Here is a 25,605-nt window from a genome sequence, read left to right on the forward strand (position 1 = left end):
CTGTTTCAGAGCATCAGAGAGCAGCACGGCCATTAAAGCAACACTATGTAACTTTTAGCTGCAGCTGTAGTTCCAATGAGACAACCTGTAGGGGACCGAAGAGGGAAAAGTTACATAGTGTTGCTTTAAACTGCCACCAAAATGAGGCACCGAAATCTGCGTTGTCATTCGGTCCGGTAGATACCGGTTGTTTAGGTGCCACATTAGCAACGGGTTTCTACCCAACCCTACATATCACAAACTCCTCATTGATTGCATATATTTAAATCACAAATTAAAAATGTTGGTCTTAAAATGACCAAGACCAAGCCATGGCCTTTCCTGCAATTCTTAAATTCAAACTTGTCATCTTTACCTTAAATGTCATTGCATGCACTAGTACTAGTGCAGACGTAATGACCCCCGTTGGCAAAAAATTAGATAGTCCAGTTTCTAAAAAAGGAATATCAAGCAAAATACAAAATAGTTGATATTGAAAACAAACTACAGGACAGAATGAAGTGAAATGTCATCAAATGTAGTGTGTACTCCCTGGAAGGGGCTTTAAGTAGTAGTAGTAATCCACATGTGATTTGTGTTTCAGTTGAGACGACCATCTTTGACTACATACACCCTCCAGCCTACAACAGACCCCGCCTACCAAGTGTCCATCAGATCCCTCAGCCAATCCTAGCCCCCGACAGCTAGAGCTCCGCCCCCTCAGTGTGTTGTTTACATATTGTCCCTGCTGGACTGAACATTATTGTACATGATGAAAAAAAAAACCCAGAGGGGAAAACTTCAAGTCTTGATTTCATTGACAACATTTTGTAGTGAGAGTTTGGTGTTCATTACAGGAGTTTTTTAGATCAGTATGTTTTCAATAGAAGTGGTTTCAGAGGAGCCAGTGGTTGATTCATTATTAATGGGCTGGTGAAATATGTGAAACTTCCAGTGACAGTTTTTCATTTGAATATTGCACATATTGAGGACACACAAGCTCTTGTGATGTTTTTGCCTTTTGGCACGATGACCAATATATCACATATCTGCTTTTTACTCATGTATCCTTTCAGAGTTGCCATCTATTAAAGGCCAGGCACAAGCTTGCTCTTGTTTTGGTGATGTATAAGTTTTGGTAATTGATGTAAATCGCTCGCTCTTTGCTTAATCTTTAGCAGTAGCCATTTGAACCGAGTTGGCTCATTTTAAAAATCTGTTTTCTGGTTTGCCACTGGCACCAAGTATGTTTACTCTGAATTTTAACTACATGTTTAAAAGGGAAAATCAATTGAAACATATGTTTTACCACGTCTGTTTGGAGCTCCATCAAGAATGTATAGACTATAGACGTACATATAATTCTTAAGGGGTATTCTGTGACTTTTCAGTCAAATCATATTTTCATACAGTAAGGAACTAATTATGTGAATTGTATCTGCTATTTTGTTGTTTACTTTTGAAATTGTGATGTTGATGCCTGTCCCTCCATTTCTCATTATTAATGCTTTCCTTTAAGCCATTTCAACTTTGATTGAGTCCCACCTTGATTCTATGTATGACTGGTGTACGCCAATGTTTTTACGCTGGACAACACTAAAGTAGAGTCAGAATGCTGCCACTTACAAGAAAGCCAAATCTGTTCTGGAAGTAAGTTAGCCATTCATTTTTGTCATGAGAGAATTTGAGTTTTAGCCAGAATAACTGACCATTAAATCACCGTTTTAGTTTTGTTACTCTATTATGTTATTTGAGTGTCACTGTTAAATGAAAAGGGATTGTTGGCATCACTTGCAGATTTATATTTAATGGTTCATATCTGAAAAACACTTTGATTAGGGTGTTGTAAAATGTAAGCGGGAGAAAACTAATGGGGGAAAGGTTTGATGATATAGTCACAGGGGCTTACAGTTGTGTTTTACATATTGAGGTTTTTTTGCTTCTAAAAAAAATTCTTTTGTTTAATCACATTTGTCCCTCACACACCACTCTTTTTTTCTATCTTTCTAAGATGCATTGACATTCCAGATGGGACACTGGTATGTAATGTGACCATGATGGGACAATCCTGATGTATGTTTTAGTATTACAATAAAATGTGTGATTTCTGCCAAATGACTTGGTTTGTTCTTGTTTCATTTTGTCCTCTTTTACTACTGTTTATTATTTATTTATTTTTTAACATTATTATTTTGGGCATTTCATTGTAGGCCTTTAATTCCACAGGACAGCTGAAGACATGAAAAGAGAGGGGGAATGACATGCAGCAAAGGGCTGCAGGTCGGAGTCGAACCTGCGGACGCTGCGTCGAGGAGTAAACCTCTACATATGTGCGTCCACTTTACCAACTGAGCTAACCCGGCCACATCTTTTCCTACTGTTTTTAATCAAATCGGATTTACAGTATATCAAACAATCGATGTATAACCCCATTCTTCAATTCACAAGCATTTTCATCAGCTTCATTTTTATCAATTAATTTTTGTTACTTCCTGCCATTTCCCTGAATTGTTTTTTTAAATATGATTTTACAAGACAAATATTAATAAGATTAATAGCTGCACTCCTATTAGCTGCTGTTAGAAAGAATGACATCACTTCACATTTGACACATGTACAGTTTTATTGTTCATGTACACTCTGCAGCTGCGATGCCTTGGTAGCGTTTCAGGTTGACGTTTTTAGTAATTTGATAAAGTCATACATGCCCGCATAGATATTTGCACTGTTAATATGTATATATTATCACCATGGAAACAAGATGCTCATTTATCAAATCAGTGGTCTCTTTTTGACATTTATTTTAATCTTCATTGGATCACACAAAGTAAACGGCAGCGTGAGGATCGCATAGTTACATAGATAAGTCTCAACTGGAGATAAAGCCTGTACACAATCCAGCCAGCTTTCAAATCAAATCCTGTTTGTCTATGATGGCAAAAAATCTTCATTTGTCTTCACGTTTAGTTTCAGAACACATTCAAACACACACAAAAACGCACACACATACAGACACACCACTCTCAGCATCAACTGCTGGAGTATACAGGGATCACAAATGGATGGCAATAAATAAATAAAGGAACTACGTGTACGGTATGTGGCGACTGTAGTCAGTAGAAGTCGGACTTTGCTTATATTTCTAGGTTGATGTGTCAATTCTTTGACAGCAGTGATAAGAAAAAGTCAAATCAACAACAATTAAAGCAAAGCATATGTTATATAGTATGTGGTCTAAAAACTTAAAGGATAAGTCTGGTGTGATTCCATATTTTTTTATTATTGTCAACAAACCTCATGAAAAGACCAAAAACCAACAATGCGTTAGCCGGTTTTTCAATACTTTTTGACTTCCTACCTATGGCTCTTGGCCCCAAACCCATTGGTTCCAACTGAAGATGTAAATCATTAGAAATCGCTTACAAATATATAGATTTGTTATTTAAAAAGACTCAGTATTTTCCTCAAACAACTGGTTACTAGTTACTCAAACAGGAGGTAATAGCACATTTGTTGGGGACTATTTTCAGTGGCGGATTGCAGACCAGATTTGGTGCTCCAGGGAGTACTTTGGACAGCAGGACTGTGTATGTGGATTGACTAAGGCGATAATAAATGACAGTGTTCGTGCCAGCTCCCTTAACTGCATTAATAACTCAGGATGTCTTCCCTCTGTATTGTCAGCTAAAACGATGTCAGGTGGTTGTTTGATTCATTTTGAATAATAGGATTATGATGAGAAAGACTCATCAAAATGTTTCTGCCTGACACACAGCGATAGATTTGCAGCGTCACGCGCAGTTTCAATGTGTTAATTGGTGAACAGCATCAATGACAAGCTAAAATCTCCTGAATAGATAATTAAATAAAAGCTCTTCCATTCTGCGCCATGAGCCATAATGCAGGATAAAAAGAGAAACTGTAAACTATGAAAACGTTGATGATGAGACACAAGAAGATAATGTTTTATGACCTTAAAGGGTGGAGTGATTTTAGATTGCACATAACAGTGGGTTTACACTGCGAAGCGCTGCTCGCTTTCTTTTGCAGCCCACGTTTACCATTTGGGCTGTTCACACATTCTGGCCTGTTTTCACCGTGTACTGCAAGATAATCTAGCAAGAAAACACACTGATAATCAGTTCTAAACGAAATATGCTGTATTATATTAATGATCTGATTCTGGTATAACTTGAATCCCCTGCTTACCAACCCTTTTGGTTTTCCTGCACTTCTCCCTGCTGTCCTCCTGGAGTTTCAATTCCCCTGACTTTTACCTCCCACATAATTCATTTCAAAATATCACTGTCCACAGGCTGTATTTGTTAGAAATAACCTAGTATCACTGCTGTTTGTCATGGGGCTTTTTTCAATTACGTACATATTCCACATATTTGTCAGTTGTGTCTAAACAGAAAGTGACAGAGACAAACACACACACACACCCACACACACACACATACACACACACACACAGTGCCGCCGTAAAGTTCCATAGGCAGAGATTGACTGACTTGTCCCTAGTACGAGTCAAACTCCAAAAACTTCCTACATTTACCATAATGCATGTGTTCATTAGACCCTCCCAGTCTGATCTGAAACCATATTTTTTCACACACATCTCCAGCTTTCAATTAAAATAAGTAATGTCCAGACCCAAACTGAGATTACCCTGATGACATCACTATGACATCATCAGGGTTACAGTCTCTTGACAAAGTTTCTCCAGAGCCACAGAAGTTATTATACAGCCGTTTTACAGGCTGAGTAGTACTAACATAACTGATGTTGAGCTGTTAAATTCAAAGATGTCCACTCATTTTAACTAAACAATAAGGAACATGTCACATAGTGCAACAGTGTGGCTCACTTACATGTTTTTCCCAACATGTCCTCTTACCTAAGCAACAGAATAAGTCGATGGACAATGACTCCCAAAACGACATTCAGATATATGAGTGTTCTATTTAACTTTGTGATACGGTGTTTTAAACAGTTTTAAAAATGTAGTTAACGTTTGAAATGGCAACAAAAACACTTACTAAGGGTAAGGAAATTCCACCAGATGTCCGTCTCCTTCCTCTTTCTTTGTGTTGGTGTTCTAACCTCTGGTGGATTTCTGAGGACTATGGTTAACTGCTCCTCAGATCTCTGCAGGGTAAATCCAGACAGCTAGCTAGACTATCTGTCCAATCTGAGTTTTCTGTTGCACGACTAAAACTACTTTTGAACGTACACATGTTCCACCAAAACAAGTTCCTTCCCGAGGCTATTTTGCAGAGGCACCGCCCAAGACGATTGTGATTGGTTTAAAGAAATGCCAATAAACCAGAGCACGTTTTCCTCCCATCCCAGAATGCTGTGTGGACTAGCAGCACCTTCCTCCGCAGCTCTGTGGAGGAAGGTCTGGCAATGCGAGACTAGAGAGGACATAACTACGTACGGAGCCCCTAAGGGAACAAAATGAGCAAAAAAAAAAAATCTTTAGAAGTTTAGTTTCATGTGCGCACGCAAAACCTTTTCATGTGCACACATGAAAGTTTCACGTGCTACAACGTGCGCTTTGAACAGACTACAAGACTTTAAAATCCGTTTTAAATGTCGTATCGAAACAATATAATGGTGACCACTTGCAAGCAAAACAGCAATGTCCGTTTAAATGAGACCTAGATTAAAATATAGTGCAAATAACTCCTGTACTGTAGTCATTTCTCTAGCTGTCACTGTCTCCAGTATGGCCTAGGCCAGTGGTTCCCAACCTGGGGTCCGGGGACCCCTAAGGGCGCAAGTCTTTATCTGGTTTGAGGTTGAGGTAAAAAAAAAATATTTGCACATGTTAAACAAATTATGATAAATATATAATGTATACAAAAGTCGGTATAAAAACTATATATTTTTGTTCTCGCTTAAACTTGTAGGCAGGCTACTTAGTAGGCCAAACCTCCGGGACCTCTTAACCTGGGACCTTGCTGTCATCAGGTCAGCTGCTAGCTGATATCATCCTTGTATTTCCTGCCACCACAGCATCACTATTTTATGAACGAAACATGGCGGAGAAACATAAAAGTGCTGATAACTCCTCTGTATCAAAAAAGAAAGTAAGGGAACGTTACCTCAACTTCGGTTTCGGAGGGGGGGGGGCTCAGCTTTTCTTAGACATAAGTAGGGGGGGCACCAAGGAAAAAAGGTTGGGAACCACTGGCCTAGGCTACATCAATATACGGCTTTCATGTGCTCACACGAAAAAGTTTCTAAACTAAACTTTAAAAAAAATTCTGCACATGAAACTAAACTTTAGATATTTTTTTGCTCATGTCCCCTTAGGGGCTCCGTAACTACGTCACGTAAAGGTTAAATTAAAAAAGTGACCGTTGGTTTCAAACAGGACATGACCACCAGTCTCCTGGGTGAAAGTCCTGTTTGTTTGACACGTCCCCCACTCCAACCTGCCTCCTTACACAGAATTTGGCACTCTGATACTTTGTCACCTTACTTCCACAACAACAAACGTGAATATAGTTATACGCTTTTCTGGGTGAGGACAGTCTGATGTTGGAACCAGACTGATGTATGGCACAGAAAAATAAGACATAGCAGGCTTGGATACACATTATGTTAGTAGGTCAATTCATTGTTGGTGGCTCTGCACTTGAGATTTGTTGACAAGAGGAAAAATATAGCCAGCCTTATCCTTTAAAAGCCTCGATGGAGGACAATAAAATGAGCCCAGCTACAGTGTTGGAAGCAGCGTGTGAAGGTAGAGGAGCTACAGGAGGACAGCGGGATAAGTGCTCCATCTGCATCAAAACATTCTTCATCACTACTTCCTTTCTCAGTAGACACATGGTATATATACACACACACACACACACACACATACAGAAGTGGCAGCTCTGTGACAGATACAATGTGAATGCACAAAACACATTAATAAGACAGACACAAAAAAAGGTCAGATGATGGGAAGACAAAAGGTGTGCTCACACAGCCTTTGTAAACAGATCAGCAGGGTGATGTTTGGCTGTATAAAGAGTCCATGGTGATACACACAGCCCCTCCTCCCAATGTATTCTCTATGTAACATTAATCTCATCTGTACGGTGGCCATTCTCCAGCTGAATCAGTGCATGGACAGCACGTTTAGGTGGGCTAATGTATTAAATGCTTTGATTTTTTTTTTTTTTTTCTCTAATCCAAGCTGATTTTTCATTACCTCTATGTACAAATGTTTACAAGAGTTCTTCGAGAAGAGGCCCGTGGGTGAGGCGAAACGTCCAAGATGCCCTCTTTGACTAGGATCCACCGTTGGTGTGTCGTATCGTAATCACACCACAGCAGCCAGAAGGTCAAAACAAAAAGCAAAGTCTGACAAAAAAAAATAAAGGTTGCAATCTTTGGTCACAAAAAGAGCAAATGAAACAAAATGGGAAGGAAGGAAGGGTGTTAAGCACAAAATACTGTTTCATTATTCAATAAAAAAAAAAAAGAAAGAAAAACTTGAATCTAGTGATCGGCGAGGACAACAAGAAGGGGGTCTGGAACATGTTGATCTGAGGAAGCGTTCGTCACCAAAGGCTTCAGTGGAAGATGTTGCTCAGTCAAAGCTCTCCTGGTCCTCCTGGTCGTCCTCACAGTAGTGTTGGAGCAGTCGGTGAAGATGCTGCTGCAGGGCGTCGGGCTGCAGGGCGTCGGGCTGCAGGGCGTCGGCCTGCGAGTCCACACGCTCCAGGTGCACGTGCTTCCCCTCGCCATCCCTCACCACAGTCCTCTTCTGGGTTCGCGACTCACGCATCTGGCTTCTGCAGGGACAAAGACAAAGAGTTGCACCACATCCAAACTAACTCTGATGGGCCATGTTTACAGGCATGGACGGAGCAGATACTGGCCATCCCTGTCAGGGGTCAGCCATGCCCTGTACAAGTAAACAGGATTTATGGTTCTGTAGAGGAGACGCAGAGCTTTCGCCGTAGCCTACGCCAGAAGTTTATACTTGTGCGCTGGTGTGTGCGTCGATCTCTTTAAAGAGAATATCAGGGCCGGCATGTGTGTGTGTGTGTGTGTGTGTGTGTAGTGTGTAGTGTGTAGTGTGTAGTGTGTGGTTGAGTGATAGAGTGATGGTAATTATCTTCAGAGCGGGTAGTGACTCAAAGTGTCTCCCCTGTTCTTTCTGTAGCAGGAGAAGTTAACCCTCTTTCATTTCATGTTGTTTATGGAGAAGGAGAACCAGGAAATGAGTCGGGGGAAATGGTACCACGCAACGGCCGAGCGACGTGCGTCGCTGCAACGTGCGTCGCTGCAACGTGCGTCGCTGCAACGTGCGTCGCTGCAACGTGCGTCGCTGCAACGAGCGTCGCTGCAACGAGCGTCGCTGCAACGCGCGTCGCTGCAACGCGCGTCGCTGCAACGAGCGTCGCTGCAACGCGCGTCGCTGCAACGCGCGTCGCTGCAACGCGCGTCGCTGCAACGCGGGTCGCTGCAACGTGTAGTTACAGTTTTCGAGAGGTGCACGTCAGGCTACGACATAGGGTCAGTGTCTCCACGTACATACGTACGTAGCCACGGCGTCAATTTAACGCAGAAGTATAAATCATGCTTTAAGATGTACACTCACATGCACACATGCTGCATAGCCACTTCTGTTTAGAATGAAATCAAGCCACCTTGGAGGTGTGGATGTTACAGCGCCATCTTGACACCTGTTCATATCGGAAGGCAGCCGACAAAACATTGTTGTTGTAACACTAGTGTGTGTCATAGTCTAACAAAACACAAATAAGTCACACAGACAAGGTACCATTGGCAAGGGGGTTCTCCGGGGGAAGGCGTCCAGTATGGTAGAGGTGGAGGGGTGTTTATTTGTGTGACATTAAGCCTTGCTATTTAAATCATTTTGAATAAGTACTTGCTTAAAAGTTTTTTCTTTTTCATAGAATGTTTTGTAATTTAATATGAAATGTATGGATGAATTTGTGGACCAGGTGGTGTTCTCCATTAAAATAAATGAGCAGCATCTCTTATAAAGGAGGAGAATGGGAGGAGAGGATGGACGGAGAGCTCCCGAGGCCCATAGTTAGAGGAGCATAGTCTGTACAAGGGTTTACTTTTAGTTTTCCACAGTTGTGTATTTTGTTAGCCCATGTTTTTGTCTATTGGTAAATGTTTTTTTCTCTTCAGTTCATTTTTTTTGGGCCATCCTTGCACTGTAAATATGGCTGCAGTAGACTGACGTTACCATCCTGTGAATAAATACATCTGGACTGAAAACTGGGTCTTCCTCTCAGTGTTTGTGCCTCGGCCAACCTTACAATCCCCACGTTCACGTTCTTAAGGTTAAATGGGCCACATTTCAGTAGTCACTATCTGTGACTGTGGAAACCCAGGCTGCCTATATTAAAATGAAATAATTAAATCAAATATAATTATAAATAATTATACATACATATTACACCGCATAATTAATGCTGAAGTGAAATAAAAACTCCATTAAAAAATAATTATTTAAAGATATTATAACCATGAAATTGTGCAATACATTTTAAAATATTTATTTATCTTGCTGATTTTCACAATCATTTCACAATATTAAAATAATATTTTATAATGCAATTTCTCCAAATGACTTGTTTTATTTCATGACACCACTTTTCATGAAGCTCACTTTAGCAAAGTGACCAGGACAGCGTCCTGTTATCTAAAAAATGTGGCCAAAGTAAGACCATTCTTGAAAAACCAGGATGCGAAAAACTGATTTGTGCTTTTATTACTAGCATGTTGGACTATTGTAATGCCATTCTTACGGGCATACCCAAAAAGCTGCTAGGTAAACTTCAGCTAGTTCAAAACGCTGCTTTTAACCAAAATTTGGTTGTATGAAATTGTATGAAAGGTGCTATACAAATAAAGTTATTATTATTATTATTATTATTATTATTTAGAGAAACAGGGAAGAGAGAGTTATGTGATTGGCTGTTGCACTGGTCTGAATGAGCTGAGAGAGAAAGCAGAATTATAAAATAAAACTCTTATTGGTAAAAATGGCGTTGTAAAATAAAAGTTGGCGGGACTGGTCATAATTCAACCTAATTTGTCATGAAAATTAGATAAATGAAAATTGTTTATTTGAAACATTGAAAACATGATTTTGTCATAGATCATGTGCACTCAAATGCAAAATGAAATTTCAGTTAGATTAAATAATTGAATTTTAATATTGGCATCTGTAGACTTCCATCCTTTTTTTCTTTAAAAAATGTGTGCAAAAAATCTGCATCTGATGTCATTGTTATTGTTCTTTTGCGCATTCAGTTCGAAACTGCAAACAGTTCACATTGGAATCTGATATAGGCCACATTTTAAAAGTAATGTGAACAGCCTAACAAAAAATCGGATCTGAGCAAAAAATCTGACTTAAGCATTAAGACTTGCGGTGTGAACGTAGCTTATGTGTACAACTTGAAGTTTCCGTGGCACCCTCCAGTGGCAGTATACAGGATGACACTGTGGCAGAAAGCACCATTTCAACTGGGATTGTCTCATTTTTCTACAAACATGCCACATGGCATCAGGAATTTGAAGATGCTACAAACTTCTACAAATAGTAGCTTTAAAAGCTTTCTAACTGCTTGTAAGGATTGTGTCCAACAGTGTTGCTGCATCCCAGATCTCAGTAAAAAGGCTGGGGAGTAAAATTAAAAATTAAAATAATGGCCAAAACTACAAAATACAGTATACTATCATTTTCTAATTGCAACTTACCAGAGTAAGTTGCAATTAGAAATACAAGTCAAAATCAAGCTTGGACTGTAAGATTAAAGGTGAGAAAATTGAGTGCAATCACACCATGCTTCCATGTTAAAGGTGCAGTAAGTGATTCTGCGCAAAGATTGATATTTGAACTCAACTGCCAAACAAATACAACCCCCCCTTCATAACCCCCCCCCCCCAGAATCACGGACAGAGAACTACTGGCGGGCACATTCAAATGCTGCCTTCCTCCTTCCCGCCCCTACCATGTCGCCGGCCACTGCGCTGTGCTGCCTGTTAACAGATATCAAAAAGAGCATTGTCACTAGCCATGCTGCTTTCTACTGTTTACTAACCCCTGACGTTGAAAAAAACCGCCTGTTTTTAGAGGGTTTTCCTGCATTTAAAAACCCTGCATATACAATCTGATCTTGGTGGGAAGGCGGTATTAGTAAACACCAGTTTCTTTGTGATCATTTCTACACATTCCCATGCTGCTGTCCAACCTTTTAATCACAGAACCGTCATCCTGCACAATCTCTTTCTCTACTACATGAGGCAGGAGCCCTTTCCCAAAGCCTCCAGCATAACTCAATGCCTGGAGGGGAAAGAACGAGGGAGGAGAGAGGGATCAGTGGTAGGAAAGAGACACTGGGAATCTGACATAAAGAAACAGTAATTACTGACAAGTTCTAAAAACATACATATTAGCATGTAGTGAAAGGCTTGTAAAGATCCACTATGATGTTGGTATCATGACCAACAGCACCTCCACATATTTATATTTCCTCTCATGACCAACAGATACTCTCCACAGTCCCTTATGAATGTGTGAAATCAGCTGTTGTAGAATCATTTTCACTGCATCTTGGGACTGACCTTCTCAAAGTCCTGTCTGGCTGAGGGGAGATCTGCAGCCATTGAGGGCTCCCCCGTCTGCTTCTCCATCCTCTCGCCTCTCACCACCGTTGTCTTGACAACCTTGCTGACCTTGCGACCTTGCACCGGCTCCACCTCAAACGCTGACGCTGCGGCGGCGCCCAGGGCCCGCGGCTCCGAGAAGCTCAACTGGAGAGAAGACGCCAAGATGTCAAGGCACCAACTGTTATGTACTACTGTATGTACAATGCATTATGTTCTTTAGTGTAGAGCTGCAACGATGAATCAATTAGTTGTCACTTATTAAATGAATTACAAACTATTTTGGTAATCGATTAATCAGTTTGAGTCATTTCTCTGCAAATGCTGCAAAAATTCAGCGAGAGTTTTGTTAGACAAACAACAACAAACATGTTCTCAAAGCAATGTAACATAATTTCCCCTATGTAATAGTAAGGACAGGTAGCAACATTAACTAGCTAGTTTGTGTCGAATTTTACCTTTCAAACGTATGAGATTGCAGACAAAGGTATTTTTAATGGATGCAGTTTCACTATTATCAGGTGATGTGCATCTTGGAAACCATCTCTTTATGATCAAATGTAAAAAAAAAAAACTACAGTATGTGCGGTCTCAAAAATGCAATGAACAATCACAGGATTAGATTACCAACACACTTCCACGGATTAATAGCAATAAATGATTTTCAGAAGCTACACAGATTATGTAAAAGTCACATAATGGCAACCAAGTAATGAAAAGTCGCTGGGAGATGGCACTGACCTCTCTTTGGTCTCCCTCACTGTGCAGCACCGTTCTCTTCACCACTCTGGAGACAGAGTCCCCCTCCTCGATCTGCACGGTCTCCTGGTGAGAGCCCTCGATGGTCACTTCCTGTGTCTCCATGCCATCTGCTGACACGTATTTACGAATCACCTTCCGTGTGATCTGGTGGACAAAACAGGAAGAGAATATGCTGTAAACAGTGAAGGCTGGTTAACATGTTTCATCATGTAGGCCGAGGAATAGTACTGTGATTTTAAGTGCAATTTCTGTATATTATAAAGTTGTTGAATCCTTACCTTCTTAACTACCATGTTGCCATGCTCGTCTGTGTACTTCTCTTCTGTGACAGTCTGTGGTGGGATATCTGGTAGGTCGTCCGCCTGTAAAAAGACAAAACACACATGTTACTGCACAAAGGAGAACAACCAACAACATGTTATTTCCATCAGAGTAAGTATTTCAAGCAACATATGATATAAATCACCCATACATGATCAACACCACCATATCTACACTGTATGTTAAAGCCCCTTGTGAATCATTTTGATGCAATCATAGAATCTTTCCTCTGATGCCATGCATTTGTTTTGTTTTTTGTAAAATAAAGTTGACAGAATGGGTGAAAATTGGTGTTTTGCAATGCTGTCTACCAGTCTCTTTATTGACACTACCAATGAGAGGCGCCAAAGTAAAAAAAAAACAACAACATTGTGGGTTTATTAACAGAACAAAGAAATGATGTGGACATGAAAGAATTGAAAGCAGGTGAGTGTGCAGAAACAAATGAACAAAAACAACAAAATAAAATGTTGATTTAAAGTCCTTTTCCACCTTTGGACATTTTCCTTTCTGCATTGCAGAATGTAACGTTTCTTACTTTTGTGACGAGCAAGTAGGGGACGTTCTGCATAAAATGATTAACCCAGTAAGTCAAGTCCAGCAAAAAAAAAAACCTAGCACCCCTACCCACCTAAACACAAACCCTGTGCCACTCCACAGGGCTGCATAGCTGCATCATGCTTATTTACCTGAATGATTACTCTGCGTCGGACCACCCTGGTGGTCAGCACCTCCTCCTCTGAGCTATCAGAAGACAGCACCCCTAGCTCCTCCGCTATCTCCTGGGAGAGCGCACACAACCAGCATGGGTCAATGCATCAGGTGTTACAACTGCACACTCCTGCAAACAGCAGCTGTTCCTTCTTTTCTCTGAACGTCACTTTCATGTTCGCTTGCCAACAAGGTTTGTGTACAGACAAATGGAATGAGGGAATAAATAAAAAGTATGGCTTTACACAATAGTGATGAGAGATGAAGAGAAGGCACAGTTATACAAACACATTCAACTGAAATAAACGTGAAAGGATGGGAACCAGTGTGCGGAATACAGGGAGTCTCAAATCTCTGATTAACAGCTAGAACACCCCCTTAAATGTCTAGGTCAAATTTTGGCAGGGGGTACACTAAATATACTAAATATAGCTGGAATAATACTTTTATCCTTTGCAGTTCTGCTACTCCTTTCCATTTTGAGAGGACTTATTTATTACTTTAAAGTCAAACACACATACACAATTCCACATGCAAAATAAGTTAGGAGATATGCCAGTCAGCCAAAGTTCTGCAAATGATCTCAGAGTATAAACTTTAAATCATGGTCTGAGCAGGTGGAGATGCAACATAAACCATTAGAAACCTATAGACAGTTTTTTCTGTCTGTACTGCCCAGCTTGAAGCATACTGTATCTGATTATGGGTCAGGTCGCAAGTTGGAATTTATTTAAAGGTAATTGAGGGTGTATTGGTTCCAGCTCTCAGCTTTGCAGGTGCAGGGCGAGTTTGCACAACTCTGGACTGGAGACCAAAAACTTCCCTGGATATAGACCCCTATCAACATGGGTATTCCAGGGTCGACCTCTGTGGTTACTTTGTCAGACAAGAGTTTGAAATGAGTAATGTAAAAATAATTTGGAAAAATAGGCTTACACATATGTAGTTTTGAGTCCTCAGTTCCGCAAATCTCTACAATGGAGTTGGTAAGTGCAAAGTCAGCACAAACCAAAGAGTCACAATGATCACATTTATGGGAAATATGCTAGGTTGAAATATACTTTTCCTTTCATGTGTAGCTAAAGTATGCCTACATTATTTTTGAGTACAGTTCACAGCACAGGACTCTCTGATTGTCAAATAGTATTTCGCACACTGATGGGAACAACAACAAGCAGAAATCAAAGGATGCAAACAGGTGCAGGTGTGAACAAAGAGTTATATGTTATAGAATCACTTCTAAAGAGTAGCTCGTAAATGTCAATAATGCTCACTTCAAAATGAGGAACTGCACATACATCACACCACCAACGTCAACAGCTTTTTCAGCCACTGATGACACAGCAACGCATCATAGTAGTAACAGTTATTATCAAGAAAGTTTAGGCCCTCATGCACACAACAGCACTCATCAGCCTTATTAAGGTAAAGTGCAAACGTGTGTGTTTAATCTTCTGAGTCTTGCAGCACCACAGCAACCAGTCTGGCCAGGCAAAAAAAAGCCAGTGCAGCACTGTGCTCATGCTCAACCCCTTACCCTTCCCAGGAAGTCATCATCATCGTAATACCCTGCCTGATCTCTGGAAGGAAGCTCCTCCCACACAGGGAGGTTGCCGTCTGTTCGACACTCCCGTGACCCCTCTGAATCATAAGCAAATTCACTGAGACTTTCACTGCCAGAAGAGAAGCGCTTGTAATCTTCCACTCGAAGGAAAGGGTGAGCAGTGTACTGAGAGCTCCCTTTCAGGAAGCTGACATCAGTGCCACTCCCAGGCATTGGGGATGGGGGTTCAGAGATTTGATAGGTAACCTCATGTTCCAGTTTCCCTTCATCTGGCTCAGAGTGGTCAGGGAAGGCTTGTCTGCAGTCGAAGAATTCCACATCTGAGTCAGAGTGCTGTGGGGACTCCGATCCCTTTCTGAGTTCCTTTGGATCCTCTGATTCAAACTCGGAGACCGTTTTCTCAAAGTCTGAGAGAACTCTGTTAAAGTCTGGGGAAAACTCAAAGTCTTCAGCATTTTCAGACTCTCCCTTGGTGTTGGCTTGAGTCAAAACCTGAGTTGAAATTGAGTCACTGAACACTGGACTCAAGTCATTCATGGACGCTAGGTTCCATTCACAAACTCTTAGGGTTTGATGTCCTGAAACTACTGCTTCATAATCTTGTGGTACCAAAAACTGAGTTGACATGGGTGTAAACGGCTCACTGTACTGTGCTTTCTTAGGGGAAAACCCCCACTCTGAGTGTCCATACGATCTGTCCGACTTGAAACATGATGTCTTATCAGATGCAGGTAGAACTGGAGTAACAGTTCTGTGGGTTGTGTATAAGTTCTGTTCAGGTAGCTTTAACGGAATTGATTTGTCATCAGTGAACACCACACCTATTTGACTGGCATCTTGTGTCACTGTTGTAGCAGACAACCACTTGCTTTGCACCTCATCGTCTGTTTGAAATTGTGTTTCCTCTGGAGTCTGAGGAGGAGCCTGTAAGTGAATATCAACATAAGCCAAATAGGTTTACAAAATAAATCAACATACAGGTTGGTATGCACCATTAAAATGACCTCAACATTTCACCGGGTTAGCATCACTGTGCAATGGTTATTTGCCATACAGCCAACATATCATTACGTTTAGAACAATATAATGTGAAGCCATGACATGCAACCTAGAATGAGACAAATAAATAAGAACTGAAGAAGGAGCAATACGTATTTTACCATTCCTGACACATTCCAGAAAAATTCTGGATACATTCGATGCATTGACTGCACTTCATTTTGTTATTAGTTCATTCCGGAAAAATTCTGAACGCATTTGATGCATTGACTGCACTCCATTTTGTTAATAGTTCATCAAGGCAGTTATTTCCTTCATCCAAGTAAAATGTTAATGAATTTGTCCAAAACAAAAGTGAGTCTTTGCTTCATTGTCATGCTTTCAGTCTTACCCTTTGTGATGCTGTCTTGTTCTTTAATTGTCTAGCACTGATGCCTAGGTTTCTTTTTGGATCTTGAACTGGTTTCACAGGAGAGTCTTTTTGGAAGTCTTCCTCACAAACCGTGGTTGGTAAAGTTGAGATACTTTCAGCTTCTGTTCCACACTGCATCCATTCATATGACAAAACTTTGGATGGCGGTCCTGTCATTTCTTGCCAGTCAGAATTGACATGTCCTTTCTTAGACTTTGTCTCACTAGTTTGAATTAGTAATGATGACACAGCCAATGGCCCTTTGTTCGGTAATGATGAAGGCTGACCAGGCAATGAAGGAGATGTCACATGACTGAAAAGTTCAGTACCATCCCAACAAAAGCCTAATTCCTCCTCTGACTCAACAGTTTCAGGGCTCAGTGGCCTTGGGCTATCATCAATCCAACAATCAATAGGTAAAGCAACAAACTCAGAGTCTGACGACAAAGACACTGGTGGTGAAGGTGATCTATCGTAGGTAGCATCCATAAAATAAGAAGACAATATTCTCATAAAATCAGGTACTGGTGAGTCAGGCAATAGTTGTCTGAACTCGTTGACAGATGATATGGATTCATGTGACGATGGTCTGTCAGTCTCAGCATCTCTTACTGATGTGACTATAACCTCACACTCTGAATCTGAACCCAATGATTCAGGTGATGAAGACCTTTGTGTACTGGTGCACTCCAATGATACTGCAAACTGAGGGATGGGAGAGTCCGGAGACAGTGACCTGTTCTCATCAAACTCAGGCATCGATTCTGGAGATGATGCTCTTTTATCATCTATTTGCATTGCTGATTCAAGCAACATGGGTCTGTATCCAGGCATTGACTGAGATAGCAATGGCCTCACTCTTTGATTCTGATCCTCTGCAGAATTCAGGCCATCATCTCCAGAATCTGCACTGTCAAACTGAGTTTCCAAATTTCCAAATGGAACATCTGATGCTAAAGTTCCAGGTGAAGATGATGCTGATCTCAAGAATGTTACATATTCTGGCATTGCCATTGTAAATTCAGGTAAGGGTGAATCTGGTGAGAGTGGTCTAAACTCATTGACTGATGTTGATTCTGGTGATGAGGGTGTTGCTTCTATCACCATGGCTGAATTAGGGGATGTGGGTCTGTAGTCTGTCAAGGATTCTGGTGAATAGCGTAGATCACCATCTTCTGTATCAGATACAGATACAACCACCCAACCATCATCAGACGCTGTTTGTGCTTCAGGGGCAGGTATTTCAAATGTGTACTTAGCCTGTCTGTATGGAGCTGCTCCGGAAAACAAAAGGTGTTCTATCATTGGTGGAGGTGACTCTGAAACAGTTTTGTCAGATATGACTTGAGCACTTGAAGTGCAAAGAAAGTCAGCTGTGGTTGTGTCTGTTGAAATAAATGAATGTGTCGCCTCTGAAGGTGGTACTGTGGCAATGGCATCATGCTCATTTCTATCTTTTACTTTATTATCTTGTTCATCATCTGGAACACTCCTTTTATATTCTATTGTGCTGCCAATAATTTGCATAAACCCTGTTTTACTGCTGAAGGTTTCTCCAGCATACTGAGGATCATGTACTTGAGAAATCAGTTTCCACAGTTGTGCATCATAAATGAGATTATACTCAGCTGCCATGCTGGCTGATTCTTCATGTGAGGTAGGCACTATTTTTGTTGATAAAACAGTGCTATTGATGGTGGCTTCATTGGCAGCTGGGACTTTTAATTTGGGTATTGATTTGGGTGGCAAAAGTAATTTTTCCTTATCTGATTCAAAAGACTCGGGTGATGCTGACCTCTCTTCTGTAAAAAACAGGTCAAACGTTTGTGACAAATGATCTGAACCTTTAAATTCAGTGGGTGATATGTCTCCTACAGTCATGACATTTTCTACAAATGTCTTTGTAAAATCAGGTATTGGTGATTCAGATGGCAGGAGTTTACATTCATCATCTGATCTCTCTGACTGAGGTGCTGTAGACAACCTCTTGTGTTCATCAAGTGATTGAGTAGATTCTGGAGATACTGATCGGATGTTTCCAAGTAACATCAATGCCTCAGGTGACAAGGGTTTGCATTCTGGTATGGGTTCATCTGATAGTGGCCTCTCTTGTACTTCTGATCCTACTGATTCAGATGAATCTGGCCTATTTTCGACACCATAATTCATGGACATCAACAACTCACTCAAAGCATACTTAATATCTGATTCAGTGGATTCAGGGGAGGGTGATCTGTAGCCAACATTCACAATAACACGTTCAGGCATTACTGGTCTATAATCCGGTATGGGTGAGTCTGGTGATAGAGCCTGGTATTCATCTCCAGGTGCCCCAGAGCCAGGTGAAGAGGGTCTATTGTCATAAACTAGTGAACCTAGGCTAGATGAAGGTCTGCTTCCCAAGAATGTTAGGCAAGGTAATCCCATTTCCAAATCAGACAACACAGATTCAGGTGAAGTGGACCTTAAGTCCATATGTGATATGGAGGACTCTTGCAGTGCCTGTGTAAAGTCAGGAATGGGTGAGTCTGGTGAAAGAGGTCTAAATTCATCTTTGGATGCAGCTGAACCAGGAGATTCTGCTCTGTCCTCAAAGAGCCAGGGGATACACAAATCAGTCTCCAAATCCTCATCTGAATATACTGACCCAGGTGATGTGGTTCTGTATCTTACTCCAACCATAGTGGGTGCACTCATGGTGTACTGGGGTAGTGGAGAGTCAGGAGACAAACATCTAAGATCAGAGTCAGACACCCCTGACTGACGGGATTCTGCTCTGTCCTCGAAATCAAACATCTGTGAAATCAAAGTATCATATTCTATTGCCGAACCCTCGGACTCAGGTGACCATGACCTGCATGCATTAAACTCAGGATATGTTTCTAGAAAAGCCTGTCTGAAGTCAGGTACAGGGGAATCAGGAGAAAGTCCTCTGTATTTACTCAGAGATGCTAAGGACTCAGGAGAAGATCGGTCTTCCATGACTATAGGGAACGATAACTCAATTTCCTCATTAAAATCGGAAAACACTGATTCAGGTGAAGAAGACCTGTAATCCATACGTGATATGGACGACTCTCGTAGTGCCTGTGTAAAGTCAGGAATGGGTGAGTCTGGTGAAAGAGGTCTAAATTCATTTTTGGATGCAGCTGAACCAGGAGATTCTGCTCTGTCCTCAAAGAGCCAGGGGATACACAAATCAGTCTCCAAATCCTCATCTGAATATACTGACCCAGGTGATGTGGATCTGTATCTTACTCCAACCATAGTGGGTGCACTCATGGTGTACTGGGGTAGTGGAGAGTCAGGAGACAAACATCTAAGATCAGAGTCAGACACCCCTGACTGACGGGATTCTGCTCTGTCCTCGAAATCAAACATCTGTGAAATCAAAGTATCATATTCTATTGCCGAACCCTCGGACTCAGGTGACCATGACCTGCATGCATTAAACTCAGGATATGTTTCTAGAAAAGCCTGTCTGAAGTCAGGTACAGGGGAATCAGGAGAAAGTCCTCTGTATTTACTCAGAGATGCTAAGGACTCAGGAGAAGATCGGTCTTCCATGACTATAGGGAACGATAACTCAATTTCCTCATTAAAATCGGAAAACACTGATTCAGGTGAAGAAGACCTGTAATCCATATGTGATATGGATGACTCTCGTAGTGCCTGTGTAAAGTCAGGAATGGGTGAGTCTGGCGAAAGAGGTCTATATTCATCTTTGGATGCAGCTGAACCAGGAGATTCTGCTCTGTCCTCAAAGAGCCAGGGGATACACAAATCAGTCTCCAAATCCTCATCTGAATATACTGACCCAGGTGATGTGGATCTGTATCTTACTCCAACCATAGTGGGTGCACTCATGGTGTACTGGGGTAGTGGAGAGTCAGGAGACAAACATCTAAGATCAGAGTCAGACACCCCTGACTGACGGGATTCTGCTCTGTCCTCGAAATCAAACATCTGTGAAATCAAAGTATCATATTCTATTGCCGAACCCTCGGACTCAGGTGACCATGACCTGCATGCATTAAACTCAGGATATGTTTCTAGAAAAGCCTGTCTGAAGTCAGGTACAGGGGAATCAGGAGAAAGTCCTCTGTATTTACTCAGAGATGCTAAGGACTCAGGAGAAGATCGGTCTTCCATGACTATAGGGAACGATAACTCAATTTCCTCATTAAAATCGGAAAACACTGATTCAGGTGAAGAAGACCTGTAATCCATATGTGATATGGATGACTCTCGTAGTGCCTGTGTAAAGTCAGGAATGGGTGAGTCTGGCGAAAGAGGTCTATATTCATCTTTGGATGCAGCTGAACCAGGAGATTCTGCTCTGTCCTCAAAGAGCCAGGGGATACACAAATCAGTCTCCAAATCCTCATCTGAATATACTGACCCAGGTGATGTGGATCTGTATCTTACTCCAACCATAGTGGGTGCACTCATGGTGTACTGGGGTAGTGGAGAGTCAGGAGACAAACATCTAAGATCAGAGTCAGACACCCCTGACTGACGGGATTCTGCTCTGTCCTCGAAATCAAACATCTGTGAAATCAAAGTATCATATTCTATTGCCGAACCCTCGGACTCAGGTGACCATGACCTGCATGCATTAAACTCAGGATATGTTTCTAGAAAAGCCTGTCTGAAGTCAGGTACAGGGGAATCAGGAGAAAGTCCTCTGTATTTACTCAGAGATGCTAAGGACTCAGGAGAAGATCGGTCTTCCATGACTATAGGGAACGATAACTCAATTTCCTCATTAAAATCGGACAACACTGATTCAGGTGAAGAAGACCTGTAATCCATATGTGATATGGACGACTCTTGTAGTGCCTGTGTAAAGTCATGAATGGGTGAGTCTGGTGAAAGAGGTCTAAATTCATCTTTGGATGCAGCTGAACCAGGAGATTCTGCTCTGTCCTCAAAGAGCCAGGGGATACACAAATCAGTCTCCAAATCCTCATCTGAATATACTGACCCAGGTGATGTGGTTCTGTTAGTGTTAACATCAGCATAAAGAACTGGCAAAGCCGGTCTGAAGTCAAGTATGGGTGAATCAGGTGAGAGTCTTCTGTATTTACTGAGTGATACTAAAGACTCAGGAGATGAAGGTCGGCCCTCCAATAACATTGGGAAAGATAATTCCATTTCGACTTCCCAATCTGATGCCACTGACTCTGGTGAGGAGGATCTATATTCCATGTATGTGTTTAAGGACTCCTGTCTAAACTCTTGAATAGGTGAATCTGGTGAAAGAGCACTAAATTCATTCAGAGAGCCAGTAGATTCAGGAGATGGTGATCCAAAATGTGATATTAACATCAGTGATGCAGGTGAGAAAGGCCTATACTCTGATTCAGAATCAGGTGAAAGAGGTCTCTCTTCAACCTCTAGTTCCAATGACTCTGGAGAATCTGGTCTATCTTCAGTATCAGATGGGGAATTAATCAAAGGTGCATACTCAACATCTGATGTATCGGATTCAGGGGATGGTGACCTAAACCCGACGAAAAATGGAAAAGAGTTGTCCACTCTTGCTATAAATTGAGGTACAGGTGAATCTGGTGACAGGGCCTGGTGCTCATCTCCAGATGCCATTGAACCAGGTGATGGAGGTCGATGATCATCGGATACTGATAAAAATGACCCATCTTCATTCTCTTTATCTGAATAACAAACTGACTCAGGTAATGTAGATATGTATTCATAAAAAGTTGGGTGAAGTATAGCCTGTGTGAATTCATCAGGTGAAAGTCCCCTGACATCATTTTCAGAGTCCGGTGTGAAGGATCTCTCTTGCACCTCAATAAATGACATGTCCAGAAAATCCATTTCAGTGTCTGACCTTATAGATAAAGGTAATGATGACCTGATTCCTGAAACTAACATGGCTGATTCTCTATGTTGTCTAAACTGTGGTAGAGAAGAATCTGGTGATAAAGTCCTTTCGATCCTACCTGATTCTGGTAAGAGTGGCCTCATTTTAGTTGTGTTCTCATATTCAAACACTTCAACTCTGCTTGCAAAGCCTTTTCCTACATAATGGGGGTCATGTAGTTGACACATCAGCTGGTTTGCTCTAAATGTTTCACCAGCCTCAGCTGATTGCTTTTCTTCAAACATGGAAACAACTGATTCAGTTATCAGTGCCCCAGGTGATAAAGACCTGTTTCCTGACACTGCACTCTCTTCTTTCTCCATTTGTGTTTGCATTGCTGGTAGAGCATCTGCATCGGATGAATCTATGTCCAATTTCACACCACCCTCTAACTCTCCCTCTTTTACACTGGAATCTTTCAATACAGATTCAATTATTTCCCCAGCACAATCAAAAGAACTGGTTTCATTGTAAAATGTCTCCCCAACATAGTGAGGATCATATATTTGAGAAATTAACTTCCAAAGTTCAGTACCATGAACAGGTTTATATACGGGTACCCTTTTTGCCTTTAGAGGTAAGGTTTGACTACCCATTGATTTTTCTGGGTTCTCCAATACTTGTGATCCCGGTGAGTCAGGTCTCTGCTCGCAAATACTTACACTTGATTGAGCACATTCAACATTTGAAACCACTGAATCAGGAGATGATCTATGAGCTTTAACTGAAACTGATTCAGTCAGCCCTTTTTTGAAATCTGATATTGGTGAGTCACCTCTGTAGTCATCTCCAGAACCTACTGAATCAGGTGAGGATGGTCTCATTTCAGAGGACAGATGTGACAGAGACATAGTGCCATACTCTAAATTTGAACAAACTGAAACAGGTGATGAGGATGTTGCCAGGGTTGTCCAAGGAGAAAATTCTGATGAACCCTGTCCAAACACAGGAATGGGTGACTCAGGGGAAAGCGTGTCCAGCATCAACATTGCTTGTGTTGACATGGGTCTATATCCTGCTTCAGAATCCGGTAAACTTGATCTTTGGTAATTTTCGGATTGCAAAGCAGCAGCTCGAACTGTTACGTCCGACTTTGTCTGATAAGACTCTGTCCTTGTTCCAGCCAACTGAAACACTCCTGTTTTACTCATGAAGGTTTCCCCTACATACTGTGGGTCACGAATTTGAGAGATGAGCTTCCAAAGTTCTGCATCATATGCTAAACTGTAGACTGGCAATGAATAATCGGTTAAGGATAAAGGTAAATGATGCTGAGGTACAGAAATTGAAGACTCTCCAGGCAATTGCTGATTTTCAGGGACATTTGTTTTAAATGAGAATGGTAGATCATCAACAGGTTCATAATCAGTTTTGACTGATTTCTTAGATTTTTTCTTTCTAAGATGTTTTGTCTTCCCACTTACAGTTATTTCCTGCATTGAGTTTCTTGCATCAAACAACTCATGAGATATTCCTTCTGTAAATATATTCGATGAGACTTCAACTCCTGCTGGTGGTGTGACAATGTTTTGGTCAGAAAGAGTGTCAGCAGGTACAACTGACTCTATCTTGGGAGTTTCAGTTTCATTATGTTTTATAGGATTTTCTTCATATTTTGACAAAAGAATAAAGGTTGGATATTTTTCTAGATCAACAATTATGTTTGTTTTTGTCTCAAACTGCTTTCTTGCACATGCATCTTCTACAGCAATTGCATTTTGTGTCAGTTTATGTGTTGTATCGTTCTCCAAAGGTAGGTCAGATACAGGATTAGGCCTATAATCACTTACAGAACCACTTGAATCAGGAGATAAAGGCCTATTCTCAAAATATGATAGCAATGGCATGGCATAATACTCTGTATCTGACAACACAGATTCTGGTGATGATGAATGATCATTTATAGTAACAGCATGATGCACGGATGGCATGTATTGTGGTATGGGAGAATCTGGGGACAGACACTCATTGATTGTTTCTGATTCAGGAGAGGATGCTCTGATGTCTAACATTGCTGACCGCAGAGCGATTGGTCTGTAGTCAGGCACTAACTGTGGTGAAAGTGGTCTTTGCTCAATATCAGACACAGATATAACATCCCAATCATCATCATCTTCAGATACTGATTCCACTGGTGTTGGTGGTTTGTTCTCTGTATCAGATTCTAATGTTTCATGTGATTTTATTCTATGCATAGCATCTATGGAATCCCATGCTATCTCTGCTGATTCAATTAATCCAGGGGCAGGTGATCTATGTCCAATGACAGGGAAAACAGATTGTGATTCATCTCCAGATGCAGCTGCAGCAGGTGATAAAACTTTATCTTCACGAGTAACTAATGCTGGAGACATGAAGCCATATTCTACATCTGAGCAAACTGATTCAGGTGAACTGGACCTCTCCCCTATTATTACAGTAGCAGAATCAGGCCAATTGTGACTGAATTCAGGTATAGGTGAATCAGGTAATAATTCTTTATATTCATTTTCAGATGCTACAGATTCTGGGGATGATGGCCTGTCTTCAAAACGCTTTGATAACAAACGTGCTGTTTCCAATTCCAAATGTGATGACACTGACTCAGGCGATGATAATCTACGTTGACAAGTAAAGGACTCTGAGATTGGTCTAAATTCTGGGATAGGGGAGTCTGGTGGAAGCCGACAGTGTGCAGTGATGCACCCACTGGATTGAGGAGATGATCGTCTCATGATCTCAGGTGCTCTGTCTTCTATGTCAAAAGATAATGATTGAGGTGAGATGGATCTCTCACCACTGTTATCACTGCCTAGTGATACTGGCCTCCCAAATGGTCTTTTGTTTGAAACCATCGGTGTTAATGGCCTTTCCTCTGCTTCTGATGTTAACAGCATAGTGTCTCCTGGCACACTCAGTAATGGTTGCCCCTGGGCAGAAGCTTCAACATCACCAGTTTCCCATGGAAAAACAGGAGGTGGTAGAGGAGACAAGGGCCTAAACTGAGGTATTAGAGAATCTGGTGAAAGAAAAATCAGCTCATCTATGGATGACACTGAATCAAGTGATGAGGCCCTACTCTCTGTCAGTAATATTTCTGTATCAGTAACGCATTCAAGTAAAGATGATCTATCATGAACTAAGCTATGAGGTCCACAAATGGTTTCATATGTGGATTCTGGTGAACAGGATCTATTTCTGGATGCTTTAATCTGGATGCTGCACTCAGCTCCTGGTATTACTTTACCTACTGAATGAACATCTATCTGCTCAAACGTTGAGTCATGTGACACCTGAATGAAGCCGGTACAACTACAACTGACATCA

The 25,605-nt window shown here is 41.3% G+C and overlaps 2 protein-coding genes across 32 annotated transcripts in view; one reads left to right on the plus strand and one right to left on the minus strand.

The window, feature by feature from the left end:
* Window positions 1-2,097, plus strand: part of camk2d1 (calcium/calmodulin-dependent protein kinase (CaM kinase) II delta 1) — a 100,556-nt gene extending 98,459 nt beyond the window's left edge. For all 15 annotated transcript variants that reach the window (XM_035993726.1, XM_031299851.2, XM_031299855.2 and 12 more), the window contains one exon: window positions 584-2,097. In XM_035993726.1, the coding sequence (XP_035849619.1) occupies window positions 584-587 (4 nt within the window). In that variant the 3' untranslated portion in view covers window positions 588-2,097. The remainder of the gene's footprint in view (window positions 1-583) is intronic.
* Window positions 2,098-6,414: 4,317 nt separating this feature from the next.
* The window catches only part of ank2b (ankyrin 2b, neuronal), a 241,092-nt gene continuing 221,901 nt past the window's right edge, over window positions 6,415-25,605 (minus strand). For 14 of the 17 annotated variants that reach the window (XM_035993711.1, XM_035993710.1, XM_035993713.1 and 11 more), the window contains 7 exons: window positions 14,975-15,925; window positions 13,416-13,508; window positions 12,684-12,767; window positions 12,385-12,549; window positions 11,602-11,790; window positions 11,229-11,320; window positions 6,415-7,778 (listed from right to left, as the gene is read on the minus strand). In XM_035993711.1, coding sequence (XP_035849604.1) covers window positions 7,574-7,778; window positions 11,229-11,320; window positions 11,602-11,790; window positions 12,385-12,549; window positions 12,684-12,767; window positions 13,416-13,508; window positions 14,975-15,925 — 1,779 coding nt within the window. In that variant the 3' untranslated portion in view covers window positions 6,415-7,573. The remainder of the gene's footprint in view (window positions 7,779-11,228; window positions 11,321-11,601; window positions 11,791-12,384; window positions 12,550-12,683; window positions 12,768-13,415; window positions 13,509-14,974; window positions 15,926-25,605) is intronic. The other 3 variants (XM_035993717.1, XM_035993715.1, XM_035993716.1) reach the window with 2 other exon arrangements.

This window comes from Sander lucioperca, chromosome 17, assembly GCF_008315115.2.
Source record: "Sander lucioperca isolate FBNREF2018 chromosome 17, SLUC_FBN_1.2, whole genome shotgun sequence".
NCBI lineage: Eukaryota > Metazoa > Chordata > Actinopteri > Perciformes > Percidae > Sander > Sander lucioperca.